The 14,254-nt window shown below is 40.8% G+C and overlaps 1 protein-coding gene across 2 annotated transcripts in view; it reads right to left on the bottom strand.

Moving 5' to 3' along the window:
* The window catches only part of LOC126755299 (serum response factor homolog), a 58,173-nt gene extending 44,415 nt beyond the window's left edge, over window positions 1–13,758 (bottom strand). Inside the window, exons 1-2 of one of the 2 annotated variants that reach the window (XM_050467766.1) lie at window positions 11,873–13,752; window positions 1,851–2,099 (exon numbers count right to left, since the gene is read on the bottom strand). In XM_050467766.1, the coding sequence (XP_050323723.1) occupies window positions 1,851–2,099; window positions 11,873–12,502 (879 nt within the window). In that variant the 5' untranslated portion in view covers window positions 12,503–13,752. Of the gene's footprint in view, window positions 1–1,545; window positions 2,100–11,872 lie in introns of those variants that run through there. The other variant, XM_050467767.1, reaches the window with a different exon arrangement.
* Window positions 13,759–14,254: the final 496 nt, after the last annotated feature.

The raw sequence follows: 14,254 nt of genomic DNA, 5'->3' as shown, positions 1-14,254 counted from the left end.
AATCTCATATCCGCCATGCGCCAACACTACATAGACTCTGCAGCAGAATAATATTGCAACTCATAATTGCATATTATTCACATACTATATGTGTATGTATGTATGTATTCATGTATAACTATATCATTTCATTTATGTAATTGGTAATTAAATATGTATGTAAATCATTTATTGCACAAATTATTCGAAATTAAAAAAATATATTTTTTTAGTTTGTTTTTTACTTTTTTTTCACTTTTGTTGCTTGCTACTTTTTCTACTTTCTGCAAATAGCCGTTTGAAACTTAAAGCCTTCGAGTTGGTTCAAAAATGGCACTGAATTCAGTTTAAGATTTTCCATTAAATAATTATTAAACAAAAAAACAATTCACTAGTTGCTCACTTTGCGCGCTTTTTGCACTTTTCGTCCGTTTGCAACAACAACTGTTGTGTTGTTGCTGCTATTGTTTGCTAGAGTGGGTACAGTAAGCTCCAATTTATGGCACTGGGGTACACGTTGTTGTGATTGCACGTAGGGAAGACGTAGGGACAATGACGCAAGGATGTGCGCCTAAAAGCGCGCTTCACTACATTTATGCAGTCCGTGCTGAAACTTGACTGCGATGCAGTATTGTTCTCAGTTTCAGCTTCTTTTCGTGAAATTGAAGTAAAAATATGGCACAGTTCAACTTACTTGAGATTTACGAACAGAATTGTAGATAGTATGTATGTATGTACGAGTGGGTAGTGGGTGTGTACGAGAGTGGTTGGTCTGTGGATTTTGTCTGGTTACCGTTTTCAGTTTCGTGTCAACTCATCATAAATGACTAGTTTCGTATATTCGTACGTTTTTGTTTTTGTATTTTCTTTCATTAATATATATATACAAGTATGTATATATTACCGTTCATAACATATTAAATTATTGAGCATTTATGTGCTAATTAGAGGCGAGATCATTACTCATATTCGTTTATATTCGTTACATACAACCAAGTGTAATTGTAGTGGAGAAAGCTTACGAATATGAACGACTATTTTGTCGTATGCAAACAAAATAACGGTAGTTAAAATGTAAGGCACAGTTTGGAATGTCTGGATTTTAACTAATTGTTTAACTGTTTAAGTACACGCGTTGAAAAAGTGAAAAAGTGTTAAGTTAACTCATAAAAATAATGACATGACAGCTGACAGTTGACAGCTGACACCATAAATTGCCACAAAAATATATGTATATAAACTATATACGACAAACTTTTGCGCGCACTGCCGCGAAAGCACATGCGCGCATATGTGGCAAGCTTTCATAGACATGAAAGCTCGGTAAAAGCTTCATAAGCATGAAAGCTCAACAAAAGTTTTCATAAACATGAAAGCTCAGCAAAAGCTTTCATAAACATGAAAGCTCGGCAAAAGCTGTCATAAACACGAAAGCTCAGCAAAAGCTTTCATAAACATGAAAGCTCGGCAAAAGCTTTCATAAGCATGAAAGCTCAGCAAAAGCTTTCAAAAGCTTGTTATGCTTTCGCTATATTTTTGCTATATAGTACTAACGCTTAACGTAGACCTCGTAACGGCCAGCAATTTGTAGGCAGGCATGGCACCCACACACACACGCACGCCTAACTAACCTATCGCTGCGCATGCGTATGCGACATATGCGAGTGCGTCGAATGTGGCACATGTGGCACGTGCGTGTGATGCGCATGCCCGCCATGTGTTGCATATGCTTGCGCATGCGACAGTGGCGATGGTTGACCACCGCTATATGGCGATTGCATTATACTCTGCTCGAGTCCGTAGTGTGATGCAGGCGCTTGCGGATGACTGAGATGGGCGTGACCGTGATGACCGTAAATTAATTGTCTTACTTTTGAGTCCTCGTCCGCTATGTTATAGCTTAATTCGGTCTCTTCGAAGCCAGTCGCTGACATGCGTTGATCACCGCCACCCACACTGGGCGGATCCGGTGAGTTGAGACATGTTTGTATTAGTTGTTTACCAGCCTCGGATGTGATCATTGGTTGTAGTTTGCGGGTGGCGAACGTGTAAACGTGTCCAGTCTCGGAGGCGACTAACAGCATCACTTGGGTGCCGGTTAGTGTGGACAGTTCGTATGCCTGGAATGGAAGGAAACCAAGTGTTAATTATGTAGAAATTATGGATATTATAAATTTTAACTTGACAAATAACTTATAAGAGAGTGTCTGAGCTGATAACAGGACTTAGACTAATCATATCGTGTCTAGTTGACCTAGTTAGACCAATCATAATGTCGGAGTATATTATGGAAGGTTTCAGTAGCTAAATGTATTAATGTCTTAAACTTGAGGGAGTAGGTTCTGTATACTTATTCTCTTGACCAATTCTGGCCTCTTCTGTTTGAGTGCCAAAAATGCTGTTTTCGGTCTTCCTTGGGCAAATAAGATCAGTTGTTGTCATCAGACGAAATTACTTGGTGAACGACCGAATAGAAAGATTTTTGGAAGCTGGTCAATTGAAAAGTCCCTAACCTGTCATAGTAAAACATATTTTCATGACAAACTTCGGGTTTTTATTCAACACAGTTCCCTTCAAGGGTGATACACCGATTATAGTGACCATCCAACTTTTCGTTAACATTTTTTGTAGTACGATCACCTCTTCATTCGATGAAAATTTCTTCCCAGCCAGTATCCTTTTACAATCTGTGAACAGGAAATTGTCGCTGGGGTCTAGATCCGGAGAATACGGTAGGTATGGTGGCATGTGAAGCCTAATTCATGGATTATTGCCGTCGTTTCCGCTGACTTGCGACACGATGTATTGCCTTGATGAAACAACACTTTCTTCAAATGCGATAGTTTGTTTTTTCCCCACTGCGAGACGGCACTCCTCATCGTACCAGCTGTTCTTTTGCCTTGTCCGAAAAACAAAGGATTCGGTTGCAGCTGTACGTTAGGAGCTTGAAATGTCATCCCCCAGTTCCCTTATGCCGAGTGATGACGAGTCCTCTCAGAGAGCAGTGCAAGTCGGGTAGAAAATCGTCCGGCTGTCTGTTGTGATTGGAGCTTCACGACGTTGAACCTTCCTTGTGTTTGTTGACGTGCGTTTTTTGCTGCACAGAGGCGAATCTTGGCTGCAACAAGATAGTGGTCCGAGTCGATGTTAGAACCTGGTACGATCGATCTGGTTGATGGCGTTTCGAACCGGGGGCAACCAGGTAGCTTGATGCATTATCCTATGCTGAAATCTAGTACTACAGATACCACAGTCGATCAGCCTCAACTCATTTCCACGAATCTCACGCTGAATTTGCGCCTCTTTATATGGTCACTGTAGTAAATGCCACAAGGACCTACTCGCCGCAGTCCTTGTCCCGTCCAATGAACTTCTTGGACGACGGTGATGGCAGCCTTTACTCTTACAAGGACATCAACCAGCTGGGCAGCGGCACCGTCCTAAATAAGGGACAGGACATTCCAGCTGCATGCCCTTAAATCGAAATCCTTAATGCGTTTACGGTGGTCGTCATCATAAGGATGGTCTCTCATCCGCGGCTGTTGTTTCCTTTTTATTGGAGGCGTTTTTTACGTGGCGGATTCCAAACCCAGCGCACAACCCTGGGATGGTTCCCCTTCTCACTTTAGCTTGACTTTAAGCGGATGATTTTTGGCTGCCCAGGGAATATTTGGTCTAAGACCGGAAATCGTAAAAGAATTGTTTCCGGCCACTCCCAAGTAAATGGCGCTCAGAGAACTCTCCTCACTTGCGTGAACTTCTACACATTACTTCATCCTCCTTTTGAGGGCTTACTAAAATCATATCGATTTAATTCTAGTAGCGCCATCTACATGTGTGTCAGGCCGGAAACCTTTCAATTCACCTGTTACATATATAGCACAGTATGAGACAAATCAAAAAAAGGTGTGTCGACACTAAGTAAAATGTCTCCATAGATAGGTGTCAACATTTCAAGAACTCATTACCAATACAAAACTAAAATATATATCGAACTACAGTTCCAATTAATAAAAACAATAATAATAACAACAACATGCGACATGGTAAACAATCATATTTACTGTCAAACGCGCTTGTCTAACAAAGTAAAAATATTTGTACCGACCTGTCAGTCAAGCGCTCGGCTTATTTATGAACTGCGCCGAGCAGGTATTCATGCAGAATGATAATTGGTACGATTAGCTAGCTAGTTAAGCAATAAAATACAACAACAGCAACAAGAACAACAACACAACTAATAACATTACAATACAAATGATAATTTCTCAAAGCGCAATCAAAGCTTAATGGCAAGAACAAGCAAGCAAAGCGCACATTGGCAGGCAATCAGCGCGTATGGCAGAAGTTAAAATGTATTTGTATAGCAATCTAAATATTCCCAGGCACACAACAATCAATGTTAAATCGTTAGACGCGTGGTAGATTTATATCCACATACAAACTGGCAAACATACATATGTATGTATGTATGTATGTACTTAAATATATGGAGTTAAGCAGAAAGAAGCATATACAGCATAAAAGCAAGGTTTGTTTGTATGTGGTTAGTTAAGCATGCGTCACATTGAATTTCCAATGCAAACTTCAGCATTGACTAACTTGACAGGCCTATGGTGCGCCAAAGGCAGCTCCTGTCCTACGTGTGCGCAGCGCCGCGCTCGAGCATGCACGCACCGCCAACGGCGCGCGCATAGTGCGATCCGCGTCGCTGGCACATACATTAACTTGAGAGCCATTGTACGTCTGTGTGTGTATGTGTGCGTGCGTTGTAGTTGCTTGCATTTAATAAGCAGCGCAAACGAGCGCAGCGCTTGAGGAAGCTGCTTAAGTAAAAGCAAGTACAAGGAAATTACAAAGTAGAGGCACAGGAGCATAGCGCGGTAAGAAGGAAAAGAAGAAGCAGCAACTACGTTCGGTTGAGGTTCGTACGCGGCGTAGCGCGGCTCCGCGTTGGCTCGTTGTCGCATTTCGTTGACTTACAATTCGCTTGAACGCGCGAACGGAGAGATCGACGTAGCGACCAAGTGACGGCGCGCCCGAACGCGCAATCGTCGGTACGTTAGCTCAATGTGCGCGCCAACAACAACAATCGTGGCGCGTCCGAACGCCCAATCGTCGGTACGTTCTTTCACTGTGCGCGCGCAGCAACAACAACAATCGTGTTATACATTTAACATCCGAGTAAAATCTACGTTTACGCTTTTGTTTGTTTGCTCCGCAGAGACCAAATCATTTGTTAGAACGCGATTATTTGTGTTTGCGACACAATGTTTGGGCTTTATCGGAAAGCGACGATCAGCGCGCGGATGTAAGCGCTTGAATTTAGGTGCGCGCGCGCGCGCGCTGCTTAACCAACCAACCAACCGATCTCTCGCCGCATCGAACGCCATCGTAATCGCAATCAAACTACAGCAACAGCAAAAACAACAAGAGAAATCACTGCAATAACAACAACAACATGCGCAGACAAACAGACAACTGTGTCTTCCTCCCGGAACAAACGAGCGCGCTGCTGGGCAGACCATTGTCAGTGGTAATGCCGACGTGTGAAGCTCGTTGTAGCAACCAGCTTGTGTGGTTGTTGTTGTTATTTTATGCAAGTGTGTTTGTTGCCGGCGTTGTGTTGCTGCCGCTTTGGCACTTCTGTGCAAAACTACGCAGATTTACAAGTAGCAAGCAGGCCTTCGGCAGCCACCTTTGGCAGACAAACTGCGACAAGCCGCTGCAATCCTTCGTAAATTCAATTTAACACCTTTTGGCGGCATCCTTTTCGCTTACCGATTGGCCTCTACAAATGCATTGTTATTTTGCGCGCAATTGCGCTGCCACAAGCGGCTGTCTGCGCCGGCAGGGGAAAGTGCGGAAGAGGCGCAGGCAGCGCTACGCTACTCTAGTGTTGTTGTTGTTATTGCTGCTTTTATTTGTATTTTAATTTTTACCACTGTTTTACATGTTCTATTTGTGGTCATCGCACGTGCGACAATTTTTCCACACATTTGATCCTGTCCGAGCGCAAGCGTGTTGCCGCTCTTGTGCGGCTGGGCGGGCATGTGTGGGGTGGGCTGTGAAGTGTTTGTTGGCGTTCAATGTGAGAAAAAAGTGCATTCACATGCTCGTATTTGTTTATGTAGAATTCATGTTTCGGCTGCCATTTATCGTGCTGTGGCAGCTGTGTGCCAAGGCACTGATGGCGGTGGCGGTGGCTCTGATGGTGGCAGCCGCAATGACACAACAGTGCAACCCCTTGGCATGCTACACAATCGACAGAATGGCATGCGCTATGCGCATGTGTGCAGCTTTGTGAAATTCTTGCAACGCTTTGCTGCGACTGCAGAAATAGACTTTTGGACATTTGGGAATGTAACTGAAATTTATATACCCTGAACAAGGTATACCATTAAGCTTAATACGAAGTTTGCAACATGCAGTGAGTAACGTCGGAGACCCTATATTGTGCATATATAAATGATCAGCACGAAGAGTTGAGTCGATTTAGCCATCTCCGCTTGTCTGTCTGTCTGTTCAGCCGTCTGTTGGTATATGTATATGCGAAATAGACCTCTGTTTTTGTGATATCGGGCTGAAATTTCGCACACGTCCTTTTTTCCCTAAGAAGCTGCTCATTTGTTGGTATCGCCAATATCGGAACACTATAGCATATAGCTGCCATACAAACCGAACGATCGGAATCAAGTGCTTGTATAGAAAATTTTTTTAGTTGAGATTATATCTGCATAAAATTTTGCACGAATTATTGTCCTAGGCAATGCTAAAATATGTGATGAAATTTTCTACATCGGACCATTATAGCATATAGCTGCCATACAAACTGAACGAACAGTATCTAGTACTTGTATGGAGAGCTTTTTCTTTTGCCGAGATATCATCACGAAATTTGGCATAGATTATTATCAGAGATAATGCTGCAATCTCCGAAGAAATTGTTGAGATCGGATCACTATATCACATAGCTATCATACGAACTGAACGATAAAAAGCAAGTACTTGTATGGAAAACTTTTCTAGTTGACGAGATACCTTCACGAAATTTGGCACAGAATATTGCTCAAGGCAACGCTACAACCTCCGAAGAAATTGTTCAGATCGGTTCACTATAGCATATAGCTGCCATACAAACAGAACGAAAGAGATCAATTGCTTGTATGGAAAACTCTTCTAGTTGACGTGATATCTTCACGAAATTTGGCACAGGATATTGCTCAAGGTAACTGTACAATATCCGAAGAAATTGTTCAGATCGCATCACTATAGCATATAGCTGCCACACAAACTGATCGATCAAAACCAAACCCTTGTATGGAAAACTCTCTAAGTTGACGAGATAGCTTCACGAAATTTGGCACAGAATATTGCTCAAGGTAACTATACAATATCCGAAGAAATTGTTCAGATCGGTTCACCATAGCATATAGCTGCCATACAAACTTAACGTTCGTAATCAAGTGCTTGCATGGAAACTTTTTTATTTATGAAGGGTATTATTCATATTGCAACCGAAGTTAACTTTTTTTATTTTATTTAAAAAAATTACTAAAATATTGTATATATATCATCTATTCCACAGAACAGGTATAATATAATAAAAAGCTTACAATAAAATAATAAATTTTCCAATAAACACTTTGATTTGTATAATTATGCGCCGCTGCAAGCATTGTAGGCGTGCAGATTTCAATATTCTTGCGTTTCTACGCTTTAGATTTCATATCAATAATGGCTATGTAACACACATTAAGCATACAAGCAACACATGGCGAATGATGACACGGCAACAACATGTCACTGTGTAGTCAAATGAGCAAAACTTAACCCACGCATGCGTGGTTGTTGCTTAAGAGGAAAATAAAAGAAACTTAATGGAAGTCAGGCTTGTGCAGCACAGCTCATCATGAACCGGGTCGAACGCCGCACGATGATATCATGTGCGCGAATATTGTGTTTGGTACACTTTTTTGGCATTATTTAGCACTTAAAATATATACAAGTATCTACAAAATGTAGAAAATATATTAAAAGAAAACAACAACGCACAGCTTGCAGTGGACACTGGTCGCTTGCGTGGTTAAACGCTGCGCGCGCCCTAAACTCTGTCAGCGACCACGCAAAATGCTCAAAAAAAAAACTGCCCAATTTTGGTAGTTACGAGCATCTGCTGACAGAGTTTTGCTTATCTACCATGAAATACAGCCACCCACCTCTGGCAGATGTTGCTATTTACACCACCATTACACATAGCATACATGAATGAGTGTGTGTGTGTTATATGCAAAGCATTTTTCCAGTTTTTTGCTGTTTTCTTTTCATATTTCTATTAACTAACCAACAGAACTTTGTCCTAAATTAAGCATATTTGGCAACTTTCTTGTCCAAATCAGTGCCTGTTTATTGCAGACTATAAGAAAATACCGTTAATGTGTGACTATGGCACTATTTCTATGTTGCTATTTGACTAAGTAAGCTGAGTTCGTTGAACTTCGTGTGAATAAGCTGATGTTTCCAATAAAAAAAATGTTTACGGTCTTAGAGATAATTTGCTGAGCCGGGGATATTTCTCTTTTCTGTCGGCGACAGGGTCTGTAAAATCTTACAGAACGATTTTATACAGATTTTCTTGTTGTTGTTAAAGCGGCAGAAAACATTTCTGAGGTAATTTCGGTAAAAGGTAAAATTCCGTCTGTCTTTATATAAGCGAACTACTCCCTCAGTTTTAGAGATATCAATCTGAAATTTTGCACACAACCTATCTTCCTTAAGAACCAGCTCATTTGTTGGGACCGCCGATATAGTACCACTGGTAGGTTTTAGCTGTCATATAAATTGATAGACGTAGGTTAGGTCCTTGTCTGGAAAGCTCTTTCATTTCACGAGATATCTTTACGAAACTTGACTTGGGTTATTGTCAATGGCATTCTTGTAATATCCCAAGAAATTCTTCAGATCGGATAACATATATGTATATATATAGCTGTAACGCACGCTGACCGAAAAAAGTGTTTGTAAGGAATCTTTTGTATTTGTGAAGGATTGTTGTTGTTGTAACGGGTACCTAATCCCCGTTAGGATGGTAAGGATTAGATAAGTTGTCGTCGACGTCATCCAACGGTAAACCCAAGAAAGGTTTCGACAGGGTTGGACCAAAAGGAGAAGAGTGTCAGATGTGAAGAGTTAGCAGGGCATGCAAAGATGTGGCCATTGTCATGCGAGGACTCATTGCACGCTGGACATATGTCGGGGTCTATTATGAAAAAGTAAGAGTTTAATCTGCTACAATATCCTGAATGAAGTTGCGCAAGGATCCTTCTCGTTTCCCGAGGCAACTCGAGGCCTTCGTGCAATGGGTGGTGGTTTAACTTCAAGTACGCCATTCAATGAGAGGGAGTCGGTGAAAGTGTTGATGGCTCCACTGTGACTGGCGGTCAGAATTTGTCGGAAATTAGTTGCGTCCGAAGTCTGGTCGGCGTATTGTTTGATGTCGTCGACGTAGTTGAGGAATGACCTCTTGATGCTCCTAGGAAGCGGTTCCGCTCCGAGAAAGTGACTGCAGGGATGATTTATTCTCCTTAAGTGGGAGCATACGGGCCTCACTCTGAAGGTGCTCGCTAGGAGACATCTAGAGGCATCAGATCGTAGTTCGGAGCTTTCGCGTATGCGTTTCACTGCATCCAGGCGACTATATTGGTAGTTAAAGAACGGCCGGCCGATTGCCTTGTAAGCTGTCAACAACGTTTCTTTGTCCTTTCCCCATCTGCTACCGACTATCGATTTGAGGATTTTGTTGCGGCTCTGTACTTTGGCTACAATCGAATTTGTATGAGGAGTGAAGGAGCACAGACTGTCAAAAGTCGCATCTAAAATTTTAGGATTATTGACAGTCGGAATCATTACGCCATCGACTGCATATTAAGGTCAAGTCTGTACTCTTTCGTCCAGTTTGTCAATATAGTCGCTTTGGGTTTAGTGGGGAAGAGTGTTAAGTTCCGTGCAGCGAGGTAGCGAGAAAGGTCGAAGAGATAGCCGTTTATCTTGTTTTGTTATTTATGGTGGATGTTATAGCTCGGTGCAACCGAATTAACGATTTTTTTTGGTTTTAATTTAAAAAAAAATAATTTTTGCATATATTATTATAACAAAATACACATGTTAAACAAAATCAGCAAATGAAGTGCTATTAAAGCCAAAACATTGTAATAAGATTTCAATTAGAATTTTGACAAAATCTCGAACAAAATTCCAATTGGAACAGCGTTACCCTGCAATAAAATCGTATATCTGATAAGACAGAAATTCAAGCAAAATTTTCTTATAAGGCTTTATTTATTTATTTTTCTTCAGGAATATTGCTACACATTGCTCTTCGTTACAAAATAAAAAAATTAATAAGAAACTAACAACGAAAAGTATGGATTAAAGCATTAAATCCAAAAGTAAAGAATTGCTTAAAGCCAGAAGTCTAACTACACCAACTTAGCCACCGCAATAAATTCCAAATTCGATTGCTGATGGAGATAAAAGGTAAAATAGCCTAAATGCAAATGCGTAAGCGTGTGCCAAAGTGTTAACACTTTATTTTTTATGGTTTGCACAATCTAGCCGAATTGAAAGCCGCACATCTTTAACATTTTCACAACGCATTTTGTATTAAGCACACACACAGTAGCTAGCACATCAATATCTACACGGACTGCTTGAAGTTTTGTTATTGATTTATTTCGTGTGATGCACTTAGAAAAGGCCGTGAAACTTAAAGCGTGTTATTTTTTGTCTATCTGCTGCATTTAGAGATAAGACGCCTACTGATAGAAAGCGGATACACACGTACCCAATAATATGGATGGTAAGACACAAACTAGAGGAGCACTTAACAAGAATATAGGTAAATAAACACATGTATATTTGTGTGTTTAATAAACTTTAAGAGTTTGACTTAAACTAAATGAAAACCACTTAAGCGTTTGGCTTATCGTGCGATGATTTCGTAATGTACGTAAGTATTTTTAATTTTTTTAGAGATTAAGGGTAGTAAGAATTTTAAAACAATCGATATTTTTGTATTTTTTAGTATAATATCTTAGAAATATTCTGTGAAATTTTGAAGTAAAACAGACAAATACTTTTCGAGTTAATACGATAATTAGTAAAGAGTTTCTGGGAGTTCTGGAATGGTACTCTGGCATCTGGGTATTACTTTGCGGAAATTGAGTATAAAAGTATTTGTGTAAAACTTATGTTTTTGAACGGGTGACCACCGGTGAATTATATTTAAGCAGATTTTTGAAAACGTTAAAATAGTCCTGATCAAGCTTGTTTTTTATTTTGGATTTTACCAACACTTAAATCTTGGTTTTTACACGAAAATCTGCAGAAAAAAATCCGAGGCCGTCATTTGGTAAATTAAAAAAAAATCGATCAAACACTATGTTATTATTCTATTAATTTTTTTTGTTCCGATCGATTTTGGATGAATCTCAAGGATTAATGATGGTCAACGCTAGGAGCATCGGTTGAAAATGGATTAACACAAACTGCCATGCCTTTAAATTTTTTGTTTTCAAATTTCTGTTAAGTCAAGTTGAAACCTCATTTAGTGATGTTTTTACTTTTGTAAAATAAAATATTTAGCCGACAAAAACAGTATTTGAAATTCATTTCACACATCTGACTACACCTAACCCTTTTCTGCCAGAAACAGCTGCTTCTTCAACTACAAATCAATGAAACAATAGCGCCTCACAAAAAGTTCATTTATACATAACTGTTAAGGCTTACAAAGTCATACATAAATTAAATACTGTCAAATCAAGTGTCACTTATCATATTTCCCCGTTTAAAAGTAACTTATCTATTCTAAATTTACTTTTGACACACTCACCTTTTTCATGATGCCGGTTTTACGTTTGGAAAATGTCGTATATCTACGCAATTTATTATCAATATATTCCATTTTGATTTTGACTCGCCCTTTTGTCTTCTTGCCATTAGCAGGAGGTGACTTTTTGTTTTGCAACGCAGTATAACTGTCGTCCACCACATCCGGCACATTGCCACTCACTTGACTCTGTTGCTGTTGTTGTTGTTGCTGCTGCTGTTGCTGTTGTGCACTTTGTTGCGCGCTACCGCCAACACAATCGAGTCCTTGCAGCGATTGTGTAGACATACCCGTAGCACTACTACTACGATGATGATCTTCATAACAATCGGAACCAGCACGTTTGATGCCGCGCTGTTGACTTGTATGGCCACCTGTACTGTTGCCAGCACCGCTAACCAACGATTGACACTGTGTACTGTTGGGCATGAGACCGCTCGCACGGGAACTGAACCCAACACCGGCACCACCACCCATCGGCTGTATGAGGCCGCCTGATGGTGGACGACCGCCAAGCGCACTAACAGCCGCTGGATTACCACCATACAAGTCGGCTTGATCGGCCAAACTTAGGCCGATGCCGCTCATAGGATAGTTGAGGTTGTAGCGCGAGTCACCTCGCGTAGGATCCATTCTAAGGTAGAAGTTCTCCACCGTGACGAATTTATGTTTACACCTTTATTAAATAACACGTACACACACACTTGGCAGCAACTGCTGTTTGTAAAGCGGTTGCTTGTAAACGCTGTGGTACTGTGGTTGCCGCAGGCTTTTGATACACCGTAAACGGCAGCTGTTAGCAGGAGGAACACTTGCTTTGATAGTCGATATCAAACAGCACAGCACGGCACGTCACTGCAAACCTCAACACTACAATATTTAGTAATATCACTTTCTCATTCGTTTCAACACTAAATTGAATCAAATTCGTATATGCAGAGTAAACACGGGGAATGTGTGTGCTCTTATTGGTGCCTTTTGTGGCCTGTACAAAACAGCAAACACTTGAATTCCAAAAATAAACACAAAAACGCACTTTTGACACTTTTTGAGGGAATCTCGGATCGTATTAGAATCGAATCGGACACCACACACAACAAGAAGGCGACGAGACAGCTGCACGCAACTGTCAAATTAACGCATGTGGCTCGTCCAATTTGCTTGCACACTTAAAACAACGACCGAACACACAGGTAACGTGCACGTCGCGCAGAGATTGCGATTCCTATTTTTAATTTCAATCAATTTTTTAACTAAATGTAACACAAATTCCAAACGGAATGTACCGTCGAAAATTTGGCAGTCCGGACTATTGGTCTATTACTTTTCTTCGATTCCTTTCAGCTGCGGCGACTAAACGCTTGTCAGAATCAACAAATGTCAAACTATAAATGGCTCGCTCTCCTCCTCTCTCTCTCTATTGCTCTGCTTTCTACACAGTTGTTGTTGCTGTCAGCTCTTTTGACGCTGTCAATTGCTTTCAATGCTGTTTCAGTGTTGCAAAATGTGTGCTTTTATTGTACAATTGTTGCCACAGTGTTGTAGTAAATGTTTTTGTTTTTTGTTTGCTGTAGAATTTCACCAAATTATGATAAAGTTGTTTATTTGCTTTTTATGGTCAAGAACTTTTTAAATATCCACCATAAATGTTGTTAATATTTCGCTGATTACTGCTGCTACCGCTGCTGCACTTGCTGCCACTGCTATAAATTGCTATAATCCAAACGCCGTTCCGCCAACTGATAAGGAGTGCTATTACCACTTATGTACGCTCGCTTGTGGGCAAGAAATACGTAAACTGCGGAAATATATCGCTTGTAACAGACAAATATGAAATTATCTATGCGTTTATGTCGTTATTGCGACCACCTTGATGTTCTCTAGATGGAGGCGCGCTACCGAATAAACTCGCTTTCGATCGCGTCACACAGCAACACCGTGTTTTATTTTTCCTTATTTCACTACACCAAACTGGAGAGCTCCATTGCCGTAGTGACGACAAATAAAGCACACACATGCAAAGCAATATTGTTGGAGCGCCAGCTAGACAACAGGCCAGCCGGAGCGCCGCCACACAGCTCATTCGTTTTGGAGCGCGCGCGTTTAATTTACTCTTACTTTGAAAGCAAGCACACTCATTGTCCAGCAGTATTGGAGATTTTACCTGTGTGGAGACTTAATTGCTTTACTCTTTCAAGTCGCAAACTGAGTTTTCATTCGCTAGCTAGCTGCTTTATTGTCGCTCCGCTCAGCGGCGTTGTGGTGCGCGCTTCATTCATGGCATTGTTTTTGTTTTCGTGCATTCGTTTTCTTATACGCTTTTTTGGTATTGGCTTCTCTTTTGGCATTCACGAATATTCAAAGCGTTCAAGCCAGACTTTAATT

The sequence above is a fragment of the Bactrocera neohumeralis genome, chromosome 4 (genome assembly GCF_024586455.1).
Source record: "Bactrocera neohumeralis isolate Rockhampton chromosome 4, APGP_CSIRO_Bneo_wtdbg2-racon-allhic-juicebox.fasta_v2, whole genome shotgun sequence".
Lineage (NCBI taxonomy): Eukaryota > Metazoa > Arthropoda > Insecta > Diptera > Tephritidae > Bactrocera > Bactrocera neohumeralis.
The sequence above is the reverse complement of the archived record's forward strand: the minus strand, read 5'-3'. Positions and strand labels throughout refer to the sequence as shown.